The sequence below is a fragment of the Podarcis gaigeae genome (assembly GCF_964106915.1).
Source record: "Podarcis gaigeae genome assembly, chromosome: 14".
In the NCBI taxonomy this organism is placed as follows: Eukaryota; Metazoa; Chordata; class Lepidosauria; order Squamata; family Lacertidae; genus Podarcis; species Podarcis gaigeae.
In genome coordinates, this window is record NC_139690.1 from 27,018,175 (window position 1) to 27,043,543 (window position 25,369).

A 25,369-nucleotide genomic window follows, 5' to 3' on the forward strand; every position below is an offset into this window, starting at 1 on the left:
AAAATTGTATAAAAAGATTTATTGAAATTCATCAATGACAAACAAGACATAAAACTGAAAAAGTTTGGCTCTTTGGGGAGCAAGAGGGAAGGTTGCAATATTCTTTTTTTTTTTTTTTTTTTTGCTTTTGTCTTTTATACACAGGTGAGATATTGACTAGGAAATACAAGTCACTTCTAACTATCTTTTTAAAGAGGGATATGAAATTAAAACTGTACATTCAACTAGGAATGTTGCACAGTCAATTTAAATGACTTCGCAACATGGTAAGAAAATACAACTTTTGCAATTAGCATTCCGTGCTTGAGTGTACGAAAGGAAACCAGCCTAGGCTAGACATGCGGCATTGTCCGTCCCCCCCCCCCTCCAGTATTTAAAGGTTTGTAAAAATCTTCAAGAGTATTACAGAGCACAAGTGGAAACAGATTCTCATTCACTTATCATTAAGGAGGTGTTAATATATCTATATATATAATATTTTACAGACCAAAATAGTACACACCTTAGTTAAAAGGGTTCAAACATTTTCTTTTTTATTACAACTGTCAGATTCATTTCACCAGTTAACTCAGGAAATTAGGAACACTTTTTATATATTTTTTTATATATATTTCAATGACTGCCGTTGACAGAGAACTTTTCCATATACCTGAAATAAAGAAAGGGCACAACTCAAGGGGAAGAATCCATGTCTGCCCGGCCATCTCCAAATCAAGGAAGATTCCCCTCAGGGGGTGGTTTGTGCTCTAAAAAATAATAACAACAAGTATGGGGGAAACCCACAACGGAAGATTTGCAAAGTCACCACCCCAAACCAAATTAAATGGTGGTAAAGGGCCAGGAGTCAGGGAAAGAGATTACGTATTTGGTCACTATTTACAAACAGCGAAAGTAAAAAGATACCTACAGGAAGTGGAGGAAATAGTGTGTGAGTGTGTGTGTGTGTGTGTGTGTGTTTTCCTGGGAACGGCAGCCATTCACAAACAGGCAACAAAGAAAAACACTTTTAACAAGATGCTGCTTGCACCCCCGCTGCTGTGGCTGGAATGCTTTCACTGCAAAAAATTGCTGCATCCAGAAGAAGTAGAATAAAAAATGCTCAGAGAGTGGCAAAAGCCATTCTCAGGACCCCAAAGATCTCACTTTTCAGATCACCTTTGCATCACATGTGGAAATTTACTCGCTCGTCTTTTCAAAAACAAAACAAAACTCAAGTTGTGTCCAGAATGATCCACTCCAAGAAACAAATTTACCACTTGCTTTATATTTGTTATTGCATTAACAGGAACTAATAATGGGCACAAAAGGAAATTATTCAGGAACAAAAAGTAGAGTGGCAGGTTGTTGTTGTTGTTTTTTAAAAATGATATTTTAATTCCTTCGCCCACCCAATTATGCATCTCCCGCTCGATCCCACAGCAACGTTACACTCCGGGGAGGGGGGGAGGGGTAAAATACAGGGTAGAAACAGTCAAATCACAGTAGGAAATTTATTCCCCACCCCCTCCCCACAACAGATTATTTTGAGTTTAATCATCTTCATCTTCTTCTCCTTCATCATCAGGTTCTCGTTTTCTCTTCTGTCCTTTTTCTTCTTCTGTGGAAAGAAATTAAAGGCCGTGTTATGGTTTTCCCAAGTGAGAGACCTAACGCCTCCCAGGCCCCATGGTTTTGGCACTTGTTCCATTGCAGGGATATTTTTGGCAAGCGCATTGAGCCGGCATGTTGAAGAAGCAGCACTGTAAAATTCTCCTTTCTGTGCCAGAGCATGGAATGACCTTGTTCCACATCAAATCCAGCACAGCTCAGGTCTGTGCTGGTCTTCGCATCTGAAGCAGGAAAACCTGAGCAGCAACTAGAGGGTCAGTCAGAGGGCAGACTGAGGGTGGAGGGCCAACAAATCCCAAATGCCGTCTACCAGCAGTGTCTCAGCAACCCACACTCAGATCCAACTACTGAAGGGCCAAATAGTGATGCACAGGCAGCTCTTCATCTCAGGGCTTTCGCACCCTAAGGGTCCAGAGCAGTTTACATAAACTAAACAATCACGTACAAAATAATCAACAAACAAAAACATAGAACAGCTAACAACAATTCCATACAGGAAAGGCAAGTAAAAAATTCTATTTCATTTCCAAAGGCCAGGATAAATAAAACCAACCAAAGGCACCAAGCGTCGACACAGATAACACACCTTTATGGGAGGGGAGTGCCACAGTTTGGGTGCCACCAGAAAGAAGACCCCATCGTCCTGTCTACCAAACGCTTATTATTAAAAAACAACTCTGCACCACATGAAGTATGTGCAAAGAATAAAAACATCTGCACAAAAATGATTTATCATTTGTCAAACAGCCACAACCGGCATGAGGAAGCCAGCAGCCTCTCTGCAGGGCTTGGGGGGAAACTGCACAGAAAGATCCGAAGTCAAGAATTTTGAAGGAATCTCTGTGAAAAGAGCCTCCATGTGAAATATCTCAAAATCTTATCACACTGCAGTCATGGATTTTCCTCCATGTGGCATTTTCTATCTCTTATTGGGCACAATGGCAGGAATGGGCTATTCAGACTCTAAGCTTGCGTTGCTGTAACCCTTTGCCATTCACAAGGAGGTGATTATTTTTCCTGTTTCAGTTCTGCGCTTACCAGCTTCTTCTTCCTCCTCTTCATCATCTACTTCACCATCGTTGAACCCTTCTTCATCCTCCTGTGGGAAAGAAAGCGGAAAATGCATGCTTTGTCCTTGTACAGAACTTTTTCAAGCTGGCAAAGCTATTGGGAAATACTGTAGAGATTTCAAAGGGGAGGGAAAGAATCCACAATGGTTCAGCAGTGAGACTCTCAGCTATATCCTCGCCCCTCCAAAATGACATTCTTACCTCATCTTCCCCGCTTACATCCTCCTCTTCTCCTTCCTCTTCTTCATCCTCATCTTCCTCATCTTCTACTACCTGAGCATCTTCATCATATTCCTCTTCTGCAAAAAGCAAGCAAGGTCACAAGGTCGATTTGCTGCAAGGACCTACTGGGGAGCAGTGCGGGTCTGCTTGAGAGCAGTTTGCCATCAAGTCTTCCTGCAGCCTGACATGCGCAAGCTGAGTAGGAAAAGCATTTCCTGGGCATGGCGATAGTCGCGGTGGGGAAAGATGCCACCTGCTTGATTTCTGCCTGCCAGGCTCACGATAAAATTCACAGGAGCTCCAGCCAAGTAAAGCCAAGTGGCAGCCGGAGGTCCTTCTCGTGCCAAGAGTTGGTGTAATTGATGGGAGCTAGGAAAAGACCGTGATGCTGCAGAATCAGGCTTTCTGCTCTTGTGACCTGATGCACCACAGCACTCACTGTCATGGGATGTGGCAAACCTCAGGCTCTTGTGGTACTTGAATGGGGAGGGGGGAGGGGCTAAGATACAAGAATGATAAAGAGCTAAAGTAGGCGACGCCGCAGAAATTCAAAGGGAGCATCTGAAAAAGCGATGTGCAGCTCACGAGGCTAAGGGGACTGAGGTAAATCTGGAGAATGAGGAGGAAAAGGTCTGTATCAGTGGCTATTCTCCATGACAGCTTAAGTGGAGCCTCTAAACGGCAGGTGTGAGCAACAACCAGCAAAAATGGATCATTGCCCTGACTTTCTGGGGAGCTTCCCAGAGGCATCTGCCTGCTGCTGTTGGACACAGACTAGTCAACGAGATGGATAGTTTCTGTCCAATCCAGAAAGTCTGTTCTTATATTTTACCAACCTTTTTCGGGATAAAACTAGAGTGCTGTTAAAGTACTGAGCTGCAGCAAATTTTGCCAAAGGTTCTTAATATAGAAACAACACAAGGACATTTGTTTCTACTCTTGGGAAACTCCACTAACAAGACAGAGGTAAGGAACAAAGTGACCTACCATCTTCCTCCTCCTCATCGTCATCAAAGCCTTCCGCATTGCCCTCAGCATCTGAATCGGGGGCCTCTTTATCATCCCGGTCATATCCATCGAGATACGTGAGTTGTGGGAGGAGTTTGAAGACGTTGTCTCTGTAGTCGTTCAAGTTAGTTACCTCGCAATTGAAAAGATCTAAACTCTTCAGGTTTTCTAACTTTTCCTGAAAGGCAAATGAAGGGTTTCACCTATCAGAATCAAATCTTCCCAAAGACCAAAGCTCACAAAGTATGTATTAAAAAGCAAATATGCTCCCAGAACAGGAAGGAAGGTCTTCTAGCTGACACATCAGGAGACACCTAGGAAATTTAAGCCCCTACAGAGACCAGGATGAGCTTGGTTGGGCTCTGGGAGGCTTGAGAAGGAAGGGTCCCAAATCTCTCAGACACATGGAAAGAGAAATAAACTTGCTGTGTCACCTGTGGCTGCCCTGAGAATTCAAAGCCTCACTCAAAGCAAGAGACCTTGCTTCTGGGCAATGTGCAACATCAACCCTTCAAAGGACCACCAGAGGGAGCTGTGGAAACAACTCTGCATGTCAATCAACAGCAAAAGGGAGCAAAAAGGCGGCAGCAGTAGCCGCAGCCAGATTTGCACCACTTCTGGAATTTTAAGAAGGCTCCCTCAGCTGTTGGGTTCAGAGGGTAGCAAACATTTTACTGGCTAATAAAATGATGGGAGGAAGGAGAACTTCAGCCCATCAGCTCTGGAATCAAGGGCCTGACATCTACTGCATCAAGGACCTGACACAACTCTACTGTTTTCTTGTTTTGTTTTTCACAAGCTTCATTTTGTGTTTGTTTTTAGTTGTAAGTCCCCCCCCCGGGGGGGGGAAAGCACCATATAAATGCAGCAAACAAAGTGCAGCAGCAGCAGCAGGTGGAGAAGAAATTCTGATAGTGTAGTGATGTTTGGGGGCTATGAGGGTGAACTACTGCTCAGATCTGGTCTTGGCCATAAACAGCTCATGCAGCCACAGGCAACCCTCCCTCCCTGCACCCAAGTTACAGGGCCCTGGCAAGGATGACTGACAGAATGTACGGTGTTAAATCTCTTGCAATGCACCACACACTATTCCATCCCCTTCCCTGTGTCACTAGCAGGCACACACACTCTACTGCTGAAGAGCCACCAGGAAACAAGAAAGGCAAATATGACAGGACGATCCTGGAAGCAGCAATGGCAAAAAGTAGACCAGGAACACCACTGGATGGATGAGGAAGTGGCCACTCATTGCTAGGCATTCCTGAGAGACAAACTCTGATGGGGATGGGCTAGAGAGCCACTGAAACAAAACTGGGTGGGCAAAGAGGTCATGGGGTGTAAGGTTTGGGCACCCACAATGCCAAGCAGGAGAGGAGAAACGGGCAGGAGGCACCCAAGAGGACCAATTGTTTTGTTGCTGTTATTTATAGTCCCACCTTTCCGTCAATGCAAACATTGTCCCCCTCCCCACTTTGACCCCCACAACAATTTGGTGAAGTGGGTTAGGCCAAGGACAGTGATGGGCCCCAAGTCAACTTCATGGCTGAGTGGTGGTGATTTTAAGCCGGAGGTGCCTCAGTTCCAGTCCAATACTCTGGTGACCACATCTGCGCCAGCGCCCCAAATGCAGCAGGCAAGGAAAGCCCCACCATGAATCATAGGCATTAGTGTGCGCCATGGCATCAAAAGCTGGCCTCAAGTGGCTCTCTGACAGCTTTGCACCGACTTACCAGAGGTTCTATTGTACTGAGATCCTTTATTTTGTTGCCACTTAGGTTTAGGTGTGTGAGGTTCGGACATTTTCCTGCCAATACTTCCAGTCCTCCTGAGATTCTATTGTCGCTTAACTCGAGCTGAGGGCAAAAAATATATATAAATGGTCCACACATTTTGCAGTTTTCAGGATTCAATCACATTTTAAAGTTTGGGGCTTTAAATGGCTCTGTGGAATGGCTTGCACTAACCTGAATTGCCTGGGGACAGCATAGACAGCAGAGGTGGGGGGGTGCCTCTCTGTCTGGCCCTTTGAACTCTCCTCAGGCCACGCCTCTCAAAGGCCCTGCTTAACACCGGAAGGTTTTTGCCTGGCTGGAATGTGCCCTTGCATAGGATGTGTATGAGTGTGTGTAGAAACAAGCCTACTATACAATACAGCTTTTGTTGCTCCACTCGCTTTTGCCTCTGGCCCCACCCACCACTGACATGTGGCCCTTGGAAAGTTTCCCAGAGAGGACTCTGACTATCAGGCTACAAAAGAAACCCAACCCTTGTTGTGGAGAGAGAAAATATAGTAGAGGACCTGAAGGACACAAACAGAGAGAAGGGAAGCAGAGGAAGAGCTCCCACCAGTGAAAACACTGAAGGAACTATTAAGACATGTAGGAAAAGATCCAGGAGGACAGCATCATGGAGATCCAGGGCATAAGGAGGCAAGCCAGGAGCAAGGGGTGGAGGGAATCAACTGTGTCAAAGGCAGCAGAAAGTCAAGAGGAACGTAGCACCTTTAGATCTTGCAATTATTTTTGAGACTGTAGAGTCAGCGGCGTTCAGGGGGCAGAACCCAGACTGGAGGGTGTCAAGAGCAGAGGTGAGGCAATAGGAGTAAGCAGCACGTGCACCAGGAGTTTGAGGGTAAGAGGTGGAAGGGAGAGGCACTTGGGAGAGTAAGGACGGGCCAAGGGAAACTGCAGGATGTTTAAGCATCATGGGGGAGAAGGGAAAAGCTGTATATGTGGAGGAGGGATAATGGTGCTGGAGAGGACAACTCCAAAAAGGGAGGAGATCACGGAAGCATGTGCTGAGAGGGGTTACCGGGCAGTCAACTCATCAAGCAATAACGGAAAGCAAAGAGGGAGGTGCAGGATGAAGGGCAGCCGAAAGAGGAGAGGCAGCAAGTAATCAGAGCTGCTGGTTTCCATTTCAGCACTGAATAAGGAGGAAAAGTCTTGGGCAGGGAGCAAGAAGGGGGTGGGGTGGGACGTGCATCAAAAGGAGGAAGACGGGAAGTGAAAATTCCTGCAGCTGGTGTGAATCAGAGAGGCAAAATGGTGCTGCTTGGGCAGGTAGACAGCAGATAAAGATGCAGAGGAGAATATGGGAACTTCTAATGGGCAAAGTTGGTCCCCTCTTTAGTTCTCCACAGGTAACTCAGCTTCACAAGGCCATTGAGAGAGGTATCAAACGGAGGGAATGAGCTAGGAGGGCTGAAAGGGGCAAAGAAAAACGCTGGGAAAGGGTTAAGGAAGTCAAGAGCAGATGAGACAGATGAAGCAAAGGTGCAAACACAGGAGTCTGGCAGGTATGGGGAAGAAGGGATACTGCAGGGAAGGCCACTGGATCAATAGATTGGAGGTCAGGGAAGGAGCACAAGGCAGAGCATAGTGGACAAGGTGCCGTGCTGAAAGGGAGCAGGGGATGAGTTGAGAGAGGGAATTTTACAGCAGACACAGCGGAGCACTTGGTGAAGGCAAGAGCAAAGGAGTGTCCAGGACAGGGCAGGAGAGAATCAGCCCAGAGGCAAAGATGGATGGAAGAGGCAGAGGAGGAGGAGATGAGAAGCAGTTGGGTCAAGGGAGTTTATGCTGAAAAGATTAAGGAGGAAAGAGTCGGCAATGTCAGAGATGAAGTTTAAGCATTAGGAACTCTTATTATGTAGAAATATGTGTCTTACTATTAATAACTTAAAATAAAACGCCACAACTTTGCTTTGCTCTTTTGCCACAAGGAAATCTAAACATCTGATGTAAAAGTTCCTCTTTGGCAAACTCATTCCATGCTTTAATAACAATGCCTTTCTTTTCTTTTTAAATAAAGACATCTACCTACCTTCTTAAGCTTGTTTAACTTTGGTAAGTTTGCAACTGAGGTGAGGCCTACGTTGATTGTACTTAAGAATTCGAGCTCTTCAAATTCATCTGTCAGACCTTCAATTTTGCCTTCATTTGATCTACAGTTGTCGAGAACAAGTTCTTTAACCTGCAGATAAAAATTAACAACAAAAATATTAAGTTAAATTATATTTAGTTGCAACCACCACCTTAAGCGAACATACAAGCTGTTTCGAGGCAAACTGCAACAGCACTTCAAGAATTATTGGTCTGTTTACCATAAAAAGCTACTAGGAAATCTCTCTCCATCTATTAAGCTAGATTACACTGTAGATCAACAAATGACTTGGCCCATTGACTCTTCTTTTACACTCACTCTATAGATTTCAGGATACTAGCTACCTTACAGAAGGAGACAACTCGCTATTTATGTACACTATGGTATAAAAATGAATAGAGAGATTGAAAGAGCCAGTAAGTGCAGTCGGCAGCCTGTTGGAAGTGGACTCAAATCCTCGCTCATCTGTGAAACAGGTGTCCTTGAACCAGTCACTCACTCGGCCTAGCCTACCTCACTGAGTTGTTGTGAGGATAAAATGGAGTTCATCTGCAAATATGCTGCTCTAAGCTCTGTGAATCAAACACACCTTCCCACAGCTGAATTGCTCCCGGCCCTCTAATTACACCAGAGTAAAACTATGACCCTAAACACACCAAAATCAATAGGGCATGCCTACAAATAAACGTTATGCATTTTAATGCCGCATCTAAGCAAAAACTGTTTCTTTGTAAATGCTGTACGTTTCTATAAAACTGCACCTTTAATTTTTTCCAGGAGTGACTGTTCTTAAGGTCCTCAATCTAATATAGTATGAATCAATTGCAGGTGGTGGGAGAGAGGAACATCCTACCACCAGGAAAGAAGCAACAGGCAGTGTTAGCATCACTCCAAAGCCTGAGCGTGCCCGATATCCTCATCATTCTGACATGCATCTTCAGCTGGTTTCATTTGGCAGATTTGATATGGAGCTTTTTTATTCTTGTAACTTTAACAGTGCCTAGCTAGGCCCCTGTGTGACCTCAGTAAGAATACCCCCAAGATCAGCACACAGCTGATCAAGACTGTTGTCTATCTGACCATATGCTGCCAGCTTCTGCTCAAGATAACAAAGAAGAAGGCTTAAGCAACTGATGTCGATAGTAGTGTGTGTGTGTGTGTGTGTGTGTGTGTGTGTGTGTGTGTGTGTGTGGAATTAAGAGCCTCAGAGGAATACAGCATCTTTTAGCAAAGACAAGGAGGGGAGAGAACCCTAAAGCAAAATGCACCTGCCACAGCCCCACTCCTTCCTCCACCTAGGCTAGGGAAGGTGAACCAGCCGCACCCCTCCAGATGTTGTTGGACCCCAGACCATTGGCCGTGCTGGTTGAGGCTGATGGGAGTTGGGAGACCAACAACATCTGGAGGGTGACAGTTGGTTCCCCCACCCGTCCTAGACTGACACAGTACCTACAGTGGTACCTCTGGTTAAGTACTTAATTCGTTCCAGAGGACTGTTCTTAACCTGAAGCACCACTTTAGCTAATGGGGCCTCCTGCTGCTGCCACGCCGCCAGAGCATGATTTCTGTTCTCATCCCGAAGCAAAGTTCTTAACCCAAGGTACTATTTCTGGGTTAGCAGCATCTGGACCTTGAAGCGTCTGTAACCCGAGGTACCACTGTATTAGAATCATAGAACTGTAGAGTTGGAAGGGGTGCAAAGGGTCATCTAGTCCAACACTTTCAATACAGGAATCTCTACTAAAGCAGCCATGGCATGCAGCCATCCAACCTCTGCTTAAAAACCTCCAAGGAAGAGAGTCCACCACGTCTCATGGGAGTCTGTTCAAACAGCTCTTACCAGTGCTTTTTTTCTATAAAAAAAATTGTTTAGGGGTACTCTCATTTTCCTACTCATATTGAAATACTGCCCCTCAATGAGGCCAAACCTAGATTCACAAAATACTTAGGGGTATGTGTACCCCTGCGCCCCCCTAGGGAAAAAAGCACTGGCTCTTACTGTCAGAAAGTTCTTCCTGGTGTTTAGTTGGAATCTTTTTCTTGTAACTTGAAGTCATTGGTTCGGATTCTACCGTCCAGAGCAAACAGGTTTGTGCCTTCTTCCATCTGACATCCCTATTTGAAGATGGCTCTCATATCTCCTCTCCGTCTCCTCTTTACCAGGCTAAACTCCCTCCACCATTCCTCTTAAAGCTTGGTTTCCAGACGCTTAATCTTCTTGGTTGCCCTCATTTGCACACGCTCCATCTTGTCAATATCCTTCTTATATTGTCGCACCCAGAAATGGACACTATACTCCAGGTGTGATCTGACATTAATATTCAAAGAGAGAAAAGCAGCCACGAGCTATGTCTGCAACTGTATCTTGATCCTCTATTATGCCTTACTACTTATATAAAAATGTATCTGCCATAACTATAAAAGATCCCGTTCTTCCATTATTATTATTATTATTATTATTAACCCCACCTTCTTCCCCTGACAGGGACTCAAGGCAGCTTAAAGCCATACTTTCACTTCCACAATAATTGCTTGGAAAGGACAGTTAAGCACATGTACTGGGGTTTTTCAGGATGGCCCATATCCAACCATGTGGAAATATCATTCTATGCACAAGAAATCTGCCATCAAATATAATTTAATTTTCTCCACCATTTAATATATTTTATATTAATTGTTTAATAAATTTGCCCAAGATACTCACTTCTGGGCAACTTTCTGGGCGCTATGTACCAGTGTTGGGTGGGGCTAGAGGGGAAAGTGGGCAGGGCAACAAGTATAAATTCTACCTTTGAACAGTAGGCTAGTTTCATCACGCTCACACCCCCTCCCTGCCCTCCATCCAAGCAAGCAAGCAAGAGACAGGATCAGATGTCAGTCTCTTTCCAGCCAGGTAAAAGTGCTCAAGGGGGAGATGGAGCAGGAGTTGCCTGGAAGTGGGTGTGTGGCTTTTTCATAGAGTGCCAAGGAACACAGACAGCCTGAGGTTTCCCACCCATTTTGATGGTTTAAAAGCCCCAGTGAAATTTGATGGCTGCTTAAAAAGTTTTTGGTTTTTTTATCATGTCCCCTTATCACGGGTCCTTCTCCAAATGATACATTCTGTTCCTTAAAACTGCCCTCAGGTGGTTTTGTGCTAGTTGCATTGAGGGCAGCTGAAACAGGCCTTTGCAACTTATTACAAAAGTGCACAGTGAGAAGAGCAGAGATCTCTAGTCAGCTTCTCTGCCTCCGCTTAAAGCACAGATCACCACACCCCTGCACTGCTGACGAATCCTGGCACCCCACAGCTTTGCTCTTCACTGAACCCAAAACTGCTTTCCAAACTGGTTTCTCTGGATCTTCCTTGCAATATGCCCCTCAGCTTCCTCCTTGGAGTTTGCTTTTGAAGGTTGCTGCTACTTGTCCCAGGAAGATCCCTGTTGTTACTGTTCTGCATCAACTAAGTGCTTCACATCGCAAAAGATCCTCCTTTTATAGCATGGGGAGGAATGAAATATGGGGCCACTCTCTAATACACACTCCTCCCTACATGAATGGCTTGCTGATAAGCCATCTGAATCTACCCACTGACCTTGCATGCCTGAGCCCAGCTGTGGTCCTGCAGTGCATTTCAGCCTAACCTTCCATATCGCCATCGCCCAGGGCCCAACATCCTGGCTATGATCTTGCATGAGAAGAGATTCGTTGTGGATTCAAAATGGCATTCTTTGCAATATATATATTTGGCCAGTGTAAGTATCTACACAAATAAATCAAACACCAGGGAGCTTTCTGTTCTTCCAGCCTCCTGGAATGGAGGCTTTGACTGGCCCTCCTAGCTTACAGAAGCCCCAGCAACTGACAACCAGGGTAGTTCAGTTGGCAGAGCATCCGACTATGACTGAGAACTAAGTTCAAACCTGCCTCTATCTGCTCTCATTGGGGGCCCTCGTTCTATCTCTCTGTGTGTCTAACCCATCTCACAAAGGGGACAGGGAGGAACTAGGCTCCTTGGAAGAAGGGTGCAACAGCAATTTAATAAACAAAATGGCATTTATTGTAATTTCCAGAAGGGTAACAGGGTTAGCCTATTGCAGAAAAAACAGCCAGAGACCTTAGAAGGGAGCACATTTATTATGCCCTAGGGTTTTGTGGGCTCAGGTCCATGAAACCTTTTGCCATAATATCTGTGTGAGAATTTAAGGTGTGGTGAGCCTCTAGTCCAAAACAGGAGGACTACCTTCAATGGCTAATTCACAGATGTGGACTTCCCATAAAAGTCTTCTTAGGCACCCTCCCTCTTCTCCCAGCCCAAATTAGGGAGGGAGGAGGTGGGGAGACAAAAGAAATCTCCAACGGTCTTGGTGCAACCTCAAAGCTGGCTTCACAACCACAGAGGGGATCCTCTGTTACTGGACAATCCACAGCTGTTATTTTGGGATGCCTGTAGCTTCCTTAATTTATGTCGAGTAGGAGGCACTATGTCTCTGAATCCCAGTTGCTGGTGTTTACAAAGAGGGAGAGCGCTGCTGTTGCACTCTTGTCCTGTTTTGAGGGCTTCCCATAGGTATTTAGTCAGTCACAGTGTGAGAACAGGGTGTTGGACTAGATAAGCCTTTGGCCTGAACTAGCAGGACTCTTCTTATGCCAAATTATGACTTTATTACAGATGGGATAGCTCAGCTGGTTGCTCTGGCACAGCTCTCATTCATGTCAAGGGATTTGTGCAGGTGTGCTATTTAGTACCAGACAGGGCACATAAAAGGGCATGTTGGGTTTTTTGAAAACATCATTGTGACCCATAAATAGTACCGTTAAGTAGAACAATGGGTGGAAACCTAGGAGTCATCGAATAAGAGGTTAGCACACTGAGGTACAGGGTCCCTCACATGAAAAACACCAGGCCAGTGACTGAAAAAAAAGTTGAACGAAAAACAATGCAGAACTAAGGTCAGGACCTGTTTGAAGGCCTCCCAGAGGCATCTAGTTGACCACTGTAAGAATAGGATGCTGGATTACATGGACCTTCGGCCTGATCCAACAGCCAGCTTCATGTTGCTCAGATGTCAGGTAGTAGACCAGAGAAAAACATATGGGGTGTGGGTGGGTGACTATGAAGATGTCACCAGAATATAGTTCACCATTAGGCAGTTTATAAGGAGGAGATGGAGGTGTACCTCCTTCTTCTCCATACAAAGCCAGCAGGTTATTATACTTCTAAAAAAATAGTGAATCCACCGTTTGCCTTTTCAGACAGTCTAACCTCTGTTCAACAATTACAATGAACAAACATGTTCTGAAATTGCCTCTGTGGTGTTCCCTCTGCAGGAACAGATACCTTCAGCACTGCTTACCTGGCTTGCAATGTGGAAATCACATCAGATAAAAACAAGCGGCGGCAGCAGCAGCAAAGAATTACATCTTGCAGGAATACTCTCCCTACAGAGTACCAAAGGAACCCCTCCCATCAAAGGCAGGCAGGCAGGCAGGCAGAGCCTCTGGGAGCCAGATGGCTGAAGAACTGCATTAAGCAAAGCCAGCACCTCCTTGCTGTCTCAGCAAAAGGAAGGTTATTGGAGAGAAACTGAACAGCAAAAGCATGTGGGCAAGGACTGAGCTCCCTGCTAAAGCACAGAAGTGCCTAGTACACATAATTGTATACTTAGGAGCCATCAACCACTCAACTGCCCTCCCTAGCAAGTGGCACGAGATCCTCCTTGTTGCACCAATATTTCCCCCCACCCTTTTCTCATCCTCTATTACAGCCAAGCTGGGGCTGAAGTCCAGCCAACTCTTCTCCACCAACCAGGCAACAGGCTCCCAGGATTTATCATACCAGATTTTGGGATGTGGAAAGAAAAGCGAAAAGCCACAAAGCTGCAAGATCAGATACTTTAAAAAACAACAAAATGTCTGAACAAATAAAATAGTGCAATTTTTAAAAATACAGTAGAGGTTGGATGGCCATCTGTCATGAATGCTTTAGCTAAGACTCCTGCATTGCAGGGGGTTGACTAGATGACCCTTGGGACCCCTTCCAACTCTACAAATCTACAATCATCCCATATTTCCAGGCTCACTCTTCTTCAGGGGATCAGCTACAACTGATCTCTTGGCACCCCTTCTTCTCAAAGTTTCCAGCTGGAATACAGAAGACCTGCAACTAATTGTTGCAGTGTCCTCCTGTTCGGTGTCCCAGTCAGTCAGTCATGCCCTTCGCCACAATACTCCATTCCATTAGCCCTCCACCCAGTTTTCAACCCCTCTACTCACATCTGACAGTAAGGGAAAGGACTGGGATCTTGTTTCTGTTATTACACAGAGCTTCAGACATGCTGCTGCAAGCCCATCATAAGTAAAACACCAGGCTGAAAATCCTCTAGCCCAGTTCCAAATGAATGAGGGCCTCTCCCCATGCACCTTGAAGATTATCCCCACCCCCCAGCACTCCTCTCCAGTTCCAGGCTCAGGTAGGTGGGGCTCATCTTGCTGCCCAGGGTGAGTTAGATTTCTTGCTCCTTGATTTTGCCATGAAATAAATAGCTTAAAAAATGGACTGCAATAGTCTTGCCCTCTATACCTATGTAAACGAACGTCTGTTGTGAACCAACAGGATTACCAGATCTCAAAAGTAACCGGCTGTGTTACAGCATAGGTAAGCATGCATGTAGTTTTTCCAATAAAGCCAACTCCTGTTTACAGAGACCCATGGAATATTGAGACAAGTGCAGAAACAAAAGAAAATTCTGCTAAATTAAACATTTCAGTTAAATGGGTCATATAGAATTGAAATTCACCAGGTCCAGGGCATAAGGAGTTAACATGAAAAACATCATATGGCAGCCTTCCCCAGCCTAGTGCCCTCCAGATATGTTAAACTACAATCCCCATCAGTCCCAGCCAGCACAGCTGTATTATGTTGGGCTGATGGAGCTGTAGTCCAAAACATCTGGTGGGCACCAGGTTGGGAAAGACTGGCATATGATACACCAGGTTAAAACCATCAACTTTGCCCTGGACACAATCCACTGGGCTCTCCTGCTGTAGCTAAGCTCCCATTCATATAAGGCAAGAGAACAGAAGCCCCAACAGAGGATTTGTTTGATTTTTAATGGACTCGGCTTGCATAATTTCAATCCTTGTAAAAAGAAAAAAAGAAAACCACCAGCAGCAACCCAATAAACCATACAGACTATTCCAAATACATCACCCTCAACAAAAAAATTATTGGAAGTTAATTTGTCTTGCTTTGGACACATTTGTAACCTATTTCCAAGCAAGCGTCTTTAATAAAACAAATCCAAATGCTTGGCTAGAACTTCATGAATAGTAAATATTCAAATGTCTAGCAAAAACCTAATGAATAGTAAATGAACAAAAGGTAGTTAGGTATAAAGCCACTTTTATACATGTCTGGAATGCCACACTATAAATAAATTCACTATATTCCAATGAATCAGCTAGATTAACAATACTTTCATTGTAACTGAGACATTTTTAAATAGATGATTATCTTTTCCATGACAAAATGTACCTATCTAGAAGTAATCTGATATTATTTTAAGAAATTGCAGAATACTGTGAAATTCTCATGATAAAATTATGTGGTCCCATGGCTAAAATTCTAGTTTTAAGGTATCATTGTTGTGGAAGACAGTAGCCAAACCTTCTACAAGAAATCCTTTAAGCAGCAGGCTCTGCTAGGGGACATAAAGTCTAAAGAATTCCCCCACTTATTTCTCTTCAGCAATAACTAGGATAGAGTGTAAATGAAAGTTTTGCAGCATTGCCTTCTCTTAAGGTGGGACTGTTGACAATCAATTGCTTTTTCGAAAGGAAAGGAGCTCCACGGTTCTTACTGGTAACTCAAATACAATAAAGTAAAAACCCAGAGCCTGTATTTTTGCCGCCAAAGAGAAAAGGAACCTTCCTGTCTCCCTAGGAAAGATGGCCTTGACTCTGCCTTCCCACATCTTCCACAATTCAAAGAAAATCCACTGACAACGGACGGTAGGAACGACTGTAGAATCTACAGGGCAGGAGCCCCAGACAGGCCCCCTCCCCAGATAGGATGGAAGGCCCTCGCTGCGTTTCGCCACAGCCCACCCTTCCTCCCGACCCAAATATTGTCTCTGTCGGGAAGCACTTTAAAATGACTGGCTGATTCCAAAAAGCCCCCCCCCCCTTCCCGCCAACAGCAAGCAGATGGGAAATTCCTGGGCCCCCGAAAGCAAGATCGTCCTTCAAACTACACCCCGCCCCGCAATCACCTTGGGTGCAACTTCCGTAATGCTTGTGCAAACCTCCTTTTCCTGGCCGTTTTGCCCGTCTAAACGGCGCGCCTCTCCCCCTCCCGCGTCAGTGACACCAGTGACAAAATGGCAGCCCCTGGAAGCTGGCAGTCATGTTCGGCTCGCTCGCACGCACGCACGGCGGAGGGAGGCAGGCGGGCGGCTGCCCCCTTTGGCTCCGAGGCGGCTAAGCGCCACCGTCCATCCCCCCACCCCGTCCGTTCCCGTGATCGGAGCCCAAGCGTGCGCACGGGGGGGGGGAGGAGGGCGCGGGGTGGGTGGAGGCGCTTCCCTGCTTCTCTCTCTCTCGCTCGCTCTGCTGCTCCCGCCGCCCGGGAAGGAAAAGGTAACCTTCTGCCTATGAATTATGCACCGCGCGCAGAGATTCCTGCGGGCGGGCGCCGCGATCCACAGACACTCCCCCGCCCAGCTTAAGAACGAGCATGTCCCCCCCCCCCATATTTTTTTGTTTTGTTTTCTAGGCGTCCGTGCAGATTGCGTTCTCCTCCTCCTCCTCCTCCTCGCGCGGATCCAGAGGGCTCCTCCGCTTCCCAGCCCAGCCTCTTCTCTCCTTTGCAGTTCGACGGGGGGAAAGATGGCGCCGTGTCCTACTTCGGAGTGTGTGTGGCCAGCGCCAGCTAGGAGACCCAAGTTAGGCAGAGGCTTTCCGCGGGGCGGAGGCAGAGAGAGAGAGAGAGAGACACCGAGGAGTGCGCTCTTCCGACGGAGCTCCCGACCCACAAGCAAGGCGGCTCCGGCGTCCCCACGAGCGCACACACAAAACACGCCCGCGGCCAGAGACGCGTCTGCCCGCACAAGCCTTAGTCAACACCCGCGACGGAGAGAGAGGGAGAAACAGAACTGCGCCGGTGTGTGGTCCATAAAAAGCGCCCCCCCTTTCCAGACTTCTTTCTTTTAAAGTTTAAAGAGCACGTTACATAAATCTGCAGGTCAGGTTCTTGCGCTTGTCTAGGGGCCCGAAATCGCAGAGAGCTGCAGCTGCTGCTGCTGCTTCCGAGGCAAGGGGTAGTAAGGGACATGGGGGCGAAAGGAGGCAGGTGACAGATCCATTTCCCCCACTACCGCCACCAGCACGGTGGAACCAAACTGCGTTATGATTTTAAAACCTTACGTAAATGCCCCCACCCCCGCGTTAGCGGAGGAAAACATCTTTAAAGAGGGTGGGGTTGGGGAGGGGGGGGGCACTTGCTTCCCCAGACACAGGCGAGTTCTTGCAAAAGAATGGGAGGGGGAGATGAGAGCTCGCACTCCGGTTCCGAAGCCATCGTCTTTACGCAGAGTAGAAGCCACCCAAATCTCTCCCCACGAAGACCAGCCTTCGAAACGGGCAACCTTAATTTCTCCTTGGGCGGCGGGGCGGGAAGGATGCAGCGCCTCAAGTTCTCTCTCTCCCCCCCCCCGCCCCAACCTTACACAGGCTGAAGTGTTTTCTTCTGTTGCAAATAGGCACGGGGGGGGGGGGGAACGGAGCCCTAGAAATCACCCGGGCGAGGCTGGGAGACTTTACAAAATGCAGCTCCCAACCTCTTCCTCGCTCGGACAAAGTTTCAGCTTTATTTAGAGGCAGAAGCAGAACAACATCCCAAGTCCAGCCCCGAGGAAAAGGGGGGTAACTCAACCAGTCAGCAACCCCCGCTTCCTTTCGCCCGCCTTTTTGTGTATCTTGTGTTTGCGTGAGGATGGTGGCTCCATCAGGGGCTGCTTCGGCCGCCAGCTTCTTTGCCCTCTTCGCTATATCGGAGGGTTTAAGCCCCCCACTCATCTTCCAACCCTTGTATTGAATGCAAACTCCCCCTACCCTCCCAAAAACTATGCCTGAGCTTCGCAACATCTGGGGAGGGGAGGATGAGAGGGAGAGAGAAAGGGCGCGTTCATGAGGACTACAAAGTTGCAAATATGGCTCCCCAGTCACCCTCGCCTGATCCGCTGCGAAGAGGCAATGAAAACTGGTGATCGCCCCCCAAGTCGCTCGCAGACCCCCCCCCCAACCTGCCCGGCTCCAGAACCTGATCCTAGCAAACTCCTCCAGTCCCCTCGGAGCGCAGCGCCAACTCGACAAGCCATTATTATGCCGAGGCTTTTGCGACGCGCTTTCCCGGGGCGCTATTTTCCCTGCCACCCGGGCAACCAAACGCGAAGGAGACTTGCCTTGGAAACCGGGTTAATTTTTCTTAACCCCCCCCCCCGCCCCATCTTTGGTCAGACTCGAACGCGTGAGCTTTTGCCCCCCCCCCCATGTGGGTACACACACAGCCACGCGCGCGCACACATACACACCGTGGGCACCTCAAGGGCAGCAAAAGCACCCACGACGGCAGCTGGCACAGACGGCGCCCACCTCTCCCCACGGCGAGCGCGCCCCCTTACTCCTGATGTATTGGCTCTCTTTTTTGCAAGCTGCCCCCGTACCAACACCTTCTCACAAAGCCCCCCGCCCCACATTACAAAAATAAAATAAAAATCTCCTTGCACAGGCTTACGTCGGAGGGCGTCCTGTTCCGCAGCTCTAAGTGGATCCTTTTCTTCATGTCCATGTCCCTGATTCAGCAGGAGGCTCGCTCCGTCTCGCTGCGCTGCGCTCGGCTCCCTCTTTTGTATTGACACCAATGGAGCAAGCCAGGGACCCCCCCTCCCGCCCCCCCGACCAAAGCCAGCGCGCGAGGCAAGAGGGACTTTGAGCGCTCAACCAGCTCCGCTCGGAATCCCCCAACGCGGCCAACAAGCGCGCACACTAACCTGATAACTGCGGGGGCGGGCGCTTGCCGAAAAAAAGCTCCTCCGTTACGGACGTGCGCGAGAGCCAACCGGAGTTCGGGGAGCGCACACGCGATCCAATGGGGAGCGACCAAGGGCGGCGGGGGCCAATGGGAGAGTGCGGCACGGTCGGCCAAGGAGGACAGCCCGGTTGGGAACCAGCGAGCTGAGGCGCAGTCGGGACTAGCCGCGGAAGGCGACGGGTGGAAGAGCTGTCGGAGGCTGGATTCGACGAGCGAGCAAGCGAGGAGGGGGCCTTTCCCGCGCCGGGGTGTGCGTGTGCGCGCATTTGCGAGGACGGTCGGGGAGGAGGACCAGCAATGGGGAGGGGCTGTTAAGCAGAAATGTGTGCGGTGGGGTCTGTATCAAAAAGTGGGTTAATGGTGGGTGGGTAGGGGCACTGCTGACCCTGAGATGAAAGGGGTGGGGATAGAAGGGAGGGACGGAGGGAGGGAAGAGGCTGGGTTTCGATGGGAGCGCTTAAAGGTTGTGGGGCTGTAGAAATGGGATGGGCGAAGTTGTGGGTCTGCGTTAAGGGTTAGGAAATGAACGGATTCAGGGAGGGAGCGAGGTTGGTTTGGATTTGGAAGGAGGGCTGTCTGGGAGTCATTATGGGATGGGAAGAGGATATAAGTGATCTGGGAATTATTTAAAGCTTAGGAAGCATAGGTCGTAATTTCTAATGCATGAAGCCTGTACTTTAGAGCAGCGGGTGCTCTGAAATTGAAAAGACGAGGCTAGATCCAGAATGGGGCTGGGAGTTGACAGGTTAGAATTTTTGGCAGGGGAAATAGTTCAGGGAGGTGTGTTGTGAAATGGGTTGCTCTGTTGAAAAGAGTTGAAGGAAATTAGATAGAAGACTGAGAGTTTCTTGAGGGGGGGATCATTGTGATGGGGAACAGCTGGACAAATCCTAGCTCCATATTGCCCTAGCATCTAGAAATGTGGCACTGTCTCCTAGAAATAGAAACACTTCTTTTCCAGTTGTAGGGTGGGTGTGGCTCCTGAAATGAGAGGGCTGGCTTTGAATACAGGAGTCAAGAGGGAAATGATGAGTAGAAAGAAAGCTTGCAAGAAAGCGACAGTCTTCCCCAAGATAACAATAATTGCTGTCAAATGTTGATAGTTTTCATGGAATAAAAACTATCTCAGAAAGAAGAGGTGGGGGACACTTGTTCTTTCTGTCTGATGAGGATAGGAAAAGAAGCAATAGTAGTCAACTACAAAAAAGGTAGAGCATATGTTTAAAGATTAGGCGGTCCCCTTATATGAATAGTTCAGCAATGGTGTAAGCAAGGGAATGTGAGGAAAAGGCGTGTTTTAAAGTTGCTGGTGGTATTATACAGTCAGCAGCACTGTTGGGTATGCAGGAACTGTGCCTTGAAGTGATGCAAGTAGGTCTAGGCAGAATTCCTATTGGGCAATGAGCAACAGTATTGGAAGGTGTTTGTTAAAGTTAGGGCTGAATGTAGGGCTGGTACTTTGAAATAAAATAATGCATGCCAGGACTGGGTTGTTTACATTGAGGGAGAATTTGGGGGCTGTCAAATGGGAATTGCTGCAAGAGAGCTGTATCTCAACTATGGTGTCTGATACAATAATTTTTGCAAGTTCCTTTCCCCTGCATTTCCAGCTAGGGACAAAAAGAAGGCAGAATCCATCAGAAGAAATTTTGAAGCAACAGAAGGGGTGTACTCCGATGTGACTGCATTTCCTCCCCTAATATCCAGGCTTGTTTGAAAAGAGGTGTGGTTGGTTTGGGAGGGTTGTCTTTTGTTGGCACCCTTGCTGTTGGCCTATCTTGTTACACTTCTGCTTTCCAAGCAGTGTCACACGCCTCTTCCCTTTCATTGCACCTCTTGTACTACTCCCCAGAGTGAAGAAGAGATCTTTTGGTAATCACTGGGGTATTTATAAAAGGAATGCTTGGTACTTGCAAGCTCACTTTCTTTGGAGGACTTCCAGGGCTTCAAGCTGCAGGATCAGAAAGAAAGTCCATGTGGGAATGCTATTTAAACAGGGTCATACTGTTATGTTAATTGCTCTTGTCACAGTGACGAACCTTCAGGTATGGACTTGTGTCTCTTCTCCTTCCTCCCAAAGCTTGAAATCTTGCTCTTGGTCCTCCCAAGCAGCGAGGAGCCTAATCAAGCATGATAAACTAGGGTGCTAAGTTGGATTTCTTCTTGAAATCTTCTTGAGTTTCATAGGTTTAAAAGATTGTAATGGATTTTAGTGGAGGGCTGACTTTCTATATTTTCACATGTGATAATTCAGGGAAGATTGGCAGGATGCAATTCACCCTTCAATGATACCTCTAAAGAACCAAATAAGTTGCATCAGTGTTCTTAAGTTGGTCTCTTTTAATTGTCAATATCAGCATATTCCAGTGGTAAAAGGTAAAGGTAAAGGTACCCCTGCCCGTACGGGCCAGTCTTGACAGACTCTGGGGTTGTGCGCCCATCTCACTTAAGAGGCCAGGGGCCAGCGCTGTCCGGAGACACTTCCGGGTCACGTGGCCAGCGTGACATCGCTGCTCTGGCGAGCCAGAGCTGCACATGGAAACGCCGTTTACCTTCCCGCTAGTAAGCGGTCCCTATTTATCTACTTGCACCCGGGGGTGCTTTCGAACTGCTAGGTTGGCAGGCGCTGGGACCGAGCAACGGGAGCGCACCCCACCGCGGGGATTCGAACCGCCGACCTTTCGATCGGCAAGCCCTAGGCGCTGAGGCTTTTACCCACAGCGCCACCCGCGTCCCGATATTCCAGTGGTAGAACTGTTTTAAAGTTGAATGGTTCAGTCATCATAAAGTGACTTTGGTATTCCAGCATTCTCCTTTTCAAGTAGTGCATCAGGAGAGGTCTGCTGAGCTGTCTGGCTATTTTAACTGGAATTGGCATAGTCAACAAGTCAAGGGAGGGATTTTCTGTAAGACTTCCTAAAGATCAGTTGACTATGGACCATATCTTTTATCTAGTCTTGTAGAGAGATCAGGGGAAGGTCAGCTGGAAGGAAAAAAAACATAAGCCACAAGGACATGTGGAGTTTGTTGGCATTTTTAAAAGCCCCATGAGTGAGCTTCAAGAACCATGAAATACACAGCACTTGAGCTCAAACATTTACTTTGCATTACAAAGCGAGAGTAAGAGAGGTGACAGCCATGATTCTGGGGCCAACTGATTAGATGACAAGCAACTGCTAATATTTCTGCCTAGCCTCAGTGCTTGGGAACCCAAGCTGTAGTGCACGATCACTCGCATTACTGCTGCTCTTTCTCAGTTTTCAGTATGCAACGTGCTTTATAGTCTTCAACTGTTAGGACTAAAGATTCAAGTACCCACAAAATTTAAGTCTTAAAGGAGGATGGTATCTGGCATTGAATCTCTGAAAAATGTTAGCATAAATTAAGCACTTGCAGAGCTGTAGGCATTCTTGTCTTCCTCCCCGCCCCCGCTTTTCTGTTTTTTGCAGGTATGGGGAAAACAGTGATCAGAAGATCACTGTTTTGCAAGCCTTGTACAATTTCATAAGGTTCTGCTGTTTTGCCTCTACAACCAGCACTGCGAAATAACAGCTTTTTGTAAAAGTGTGATCACACCAAAGTTCAGTGAGAAATACAAATGGAAATGGTTGTTCTCTCCCTTGCTGCAGGAACCCCTGTTATTCCAAAGGGAATTAAAAGCACATACTTCTTACTTTTTTTGGCACTCCCTCCCCCACTGGAACATAAGTGACTTCAAATGAAAGTGTATGTACTTTTTCACAACCGTTAATGCATTTCAGGCTGTTGCAAGAGGATAAAGGGAAGAGCTTGTTTTCTAAACTAAGCTGGACTGAGGCAACAGAATGGGTAACATAGTGTGGCATAGGGCAACTTTACATGACAACTGTGCATTTTTTTCATAAAAAGCAAAAAAATGTACAGCATAGTGACCATTTTCAGATATGGAGCATTTGATATTGCACATGTGTGCACGTGCACAGCCAATTGAAGTACTTCTATTAGAGCATGGTGTAATCTATTTTCCTTTTTGTATTAAATTTTAAAATTGTGTTTTTAAATTAAGGGTTCTAAACAAAATATCTTAAGATTCTAATGCGCTATAATTGGACTGAAAGACAAGAAATATATCAGTTTCCTGATTCCATCTGAAAGTTTAATACAATGCTCTTTTCAGATTCAGGGCAAATGACATGTTTTCTAACTTTTAGCAAGCAGCTTGTGGGTATAAGCCACTATCCTCCAGCTTCCATTTCAGTGGGGCGTGTGGAGGTCTCCTGGTTTGCTTTTGGTGAATGTACTCCTATCTGCTGTTGTATTAGGGCAGCCTTTACTATGCTGGTTGGGGCTGATGGAAGCTATAGTCTAAAACAGTGTTTCCCATACTTGGGCCTCCAGCTGTTTTTTGGACTACAATTCCCATCATCCCTAGTTAGCAGGACCAGTGGTCAGGGATGATGGGAATTGTAGTTCAAAAACAGCTAGAAACCAAAGTGTGGGAAACACTAGTCTAAAACATGGAGGGCACCAGGTTATTGTTCAGGCATTATCTGAGGCCCTTCTTTGTGTGCCTCAGTGGGAGGTCTAGAGGGTGGCAACATGAGAATGGGCAATTTCAGTGGTGGCTTTCATGGAATGCTTGACCCAGGGAGGCTTGCCTGGCACCATCATTACATATATTTAGTCACCAGGCAAAAGCACTGCTTATTAATCAGGCCTTTAGCTTTTAACATGGCCTTTCTGCATGGGTGGTATGTTTTAATATGGGTTGTTTTATTTTTGTTTTTGCTGGTTTTAATGTATTTATGTATTATTATTTTTTTGCTTAAAATATTGTATGTCTTTGCTGTGGTAAAAAAAGCAACTAAGTGTCAATAATAATAATAATAATAATAATAATAGACAAGCACCACTACTGCTTGTCACCCTTACTGGTGCTCATGGTGCAGCATCCTTTCTGTGATGGCAGCACTCTCATTTCAGAAAAGTCTGTCAAACCAGCTCAGTTTTTATCACCAACTTTGGTGTTAACATGGAAGTGGCCTTTCAAGGAGGATGATCTGATGTTGTGTTTGCTGCTTTGTCTTTCTATTGTTATAGGGTTGCTGTTTAAGTATTATCATTGCTATATGCAATATAAGGTGTCTAGAACAAAAATTATTTCTACACAAAGAATGAAAGCTTTGTAAGATAACACTAAATACTTCATCAAACAAAAATCTATAACAGCATACTCCTGCAAATATTTACTCAAAAGTACCACTGTGTTTGTTAAAGGACTTTCTAATGTTTTTAGAATTGCAGACTAAGTATCTTGAAATACCTGTACTTGTTTATTAGCAGAGATGCATGTGTCATTCAGACTTCATTTAAAGTTGGTTTTTTTCTTCCCTCTTATTTTTACAATCCCAGTTAATTTTGAAAATTACACTATTTTCTGTATTTTATGAAGGCATTCTTTAATAAAAACTGTTATTGAAGAGGATAATTTGAAAGCTGTCATTATTTCAGTTGTAGTCAAAATATTACACATGAAACTATAGAATTATAGAATTATAAGGATAACCCAAAGGAAATTATGTTTAATATTGTTTGGTGAAATATTTCTATCCTGTCTCTTAGTTGAAGCCACTGTAAGAGTCTTAACATAATTTTGAAATGATAAAAAACTGAATAAAATCCAAAAGAGACTAGTGTTGTCAGCAACTATAAGATAGAGTAAAATGATCAGCTGTATGTAACCTAGAAGCCATGACAGTGGGATAAGGTGAACTGACACCATCCACCTCTATGTTGCCACCCACCATACTGCATAAGGTAGAGCGCTCCCACCCTGACCCAAAGATCTTCATATCTTGTGGGAAATGCTGCTAGGCAATTCCGGGTTTAACTAGGGTTGCCATATTTCAAAAAGTAAAAACCAGGACACCCAAAAAGTTGTTGAACTTTTATTTTTACATAAACGCAAAAAAACCTTCATTTTTTTTATTACCTTACCTAAGATCCAGGACAAAGCATGCCCCCCTCTGAAATTCTGGTAATGTATGGGAAAATCAGGACATAAGGCAGCCCTAAGTTTAACAAGACAAGCCCTTTAACTGTGCCCAGAAGCAAAGTGGCAGCTGGTGTAGCTGTTTAAGCACTAGCAGAATATGCCCTTTAACTTGTACAGTACAAGTTAGCCTAGCTGCTGGAATTTGAACCAAATGAAGTTTCCAAACAGCCTTCAAAGGCAGCTCCAGGTAGAAGGCATTGCAGTAATCTAAGATGGATGCTATCAGGAGTATGAATAACAAGCTAGGTTTTCTTTCTCCAAGAAGGTTTGCAGCTGTCATTCTAGCTCAAGCTCTTAAAATATTCTATGAGCTACAGAAGACACCAGGGCATCTGTCAGCAAAGGTGGATTAGCAAGAGCACACCCAGGCTATAAACCTGATGTTTTAAAGCAAGAATCTGTAATTTTTCAATTGGGCTGGGGTGTGGGATAGGGTTGGGCAGGCCTGGAGGCAAGTGTAGATGGAGCAAT

General features: G+C 46.1%; 2 protein-coding genes and 1 long non-coding RNA gene across 7 annotated transcripts in view; 2 read left to right on the plus strand and 1 right to left on the minus strand.

Moving 5' to 3' along the window:
• Positions 1 to 25,369, minus strand: part of ANP32A (acidic nuclear phosphoprotein 32 family member A) — a 27,354-nt gene continuing 1,985 nt past the window's right edge. For 2 of the 5 annotated variants that reach the window (XM_083713287.1, XM_083713285.1), the window contains 6 exons: positions 7,734 to 7,883; positions 5,639 to 5,761; positions 3,888 to 4,086; positions 2,880 to 2,977; positions 2,647 to 2,707; positions 1 to 1,597 (listed from right to left, as the gene is read on the minus strand). In XM_083713287.1, coding sequence (XP_083569413.1) covers positions 1,530 to 1,597; positions 2,647 to 2,707; positions 2,880 to 2,977; positions 3,888 to 4,086; positions 5,639 to 5,761; positions 7,734 to 7,883 — 699 coding nt within the window. In that variant the 3' untranslated portion in view covers positions 1 to 1,529. Of the gene's footprint in view, positions 1,598 to 2,646; positions 2,708 to 2,879; positions 2,978 to 3,887; positions 4,087 to 5,638; positions 5,762 to 7,733; positions 7,884 to 8,646; positions 11,999 to 17,004; positions 17,157 to 18,567; positions 18,710 to 25,369 lie in introns of those variants that run through there. The other 3 variants (XM_083713284.1, XM_083713283.1, XM_083713286.1) reach the window with 3 other exon arrangements.
• Positions 16,048 to 17,009, plus strand: LOC310831960. Its single transcript, XR_014558062.1, has 2 exons — positions 16,048 to 16,412; positions 16,549 to 17,009. It is a non-coding gene; the product is annotated as an uncharacterized lncRNA (long non-coding RNA).
• The window catches only part of LOC310831908 (uncharacterized protein), a 16,475-nt gene continuing 9,794 nt past the window's right edge, over positions 18,689 to 25,369 (plus strand). The window contains exon 1 of the mRNA XM_083713209.1: positions 18,689 to 19,112. The gene's annotated coding sequence lies outside the window, so the exon portion shown is untranslated. The remainder of the gene's footprint in view (positions 19,113 to 25,369) is intronic.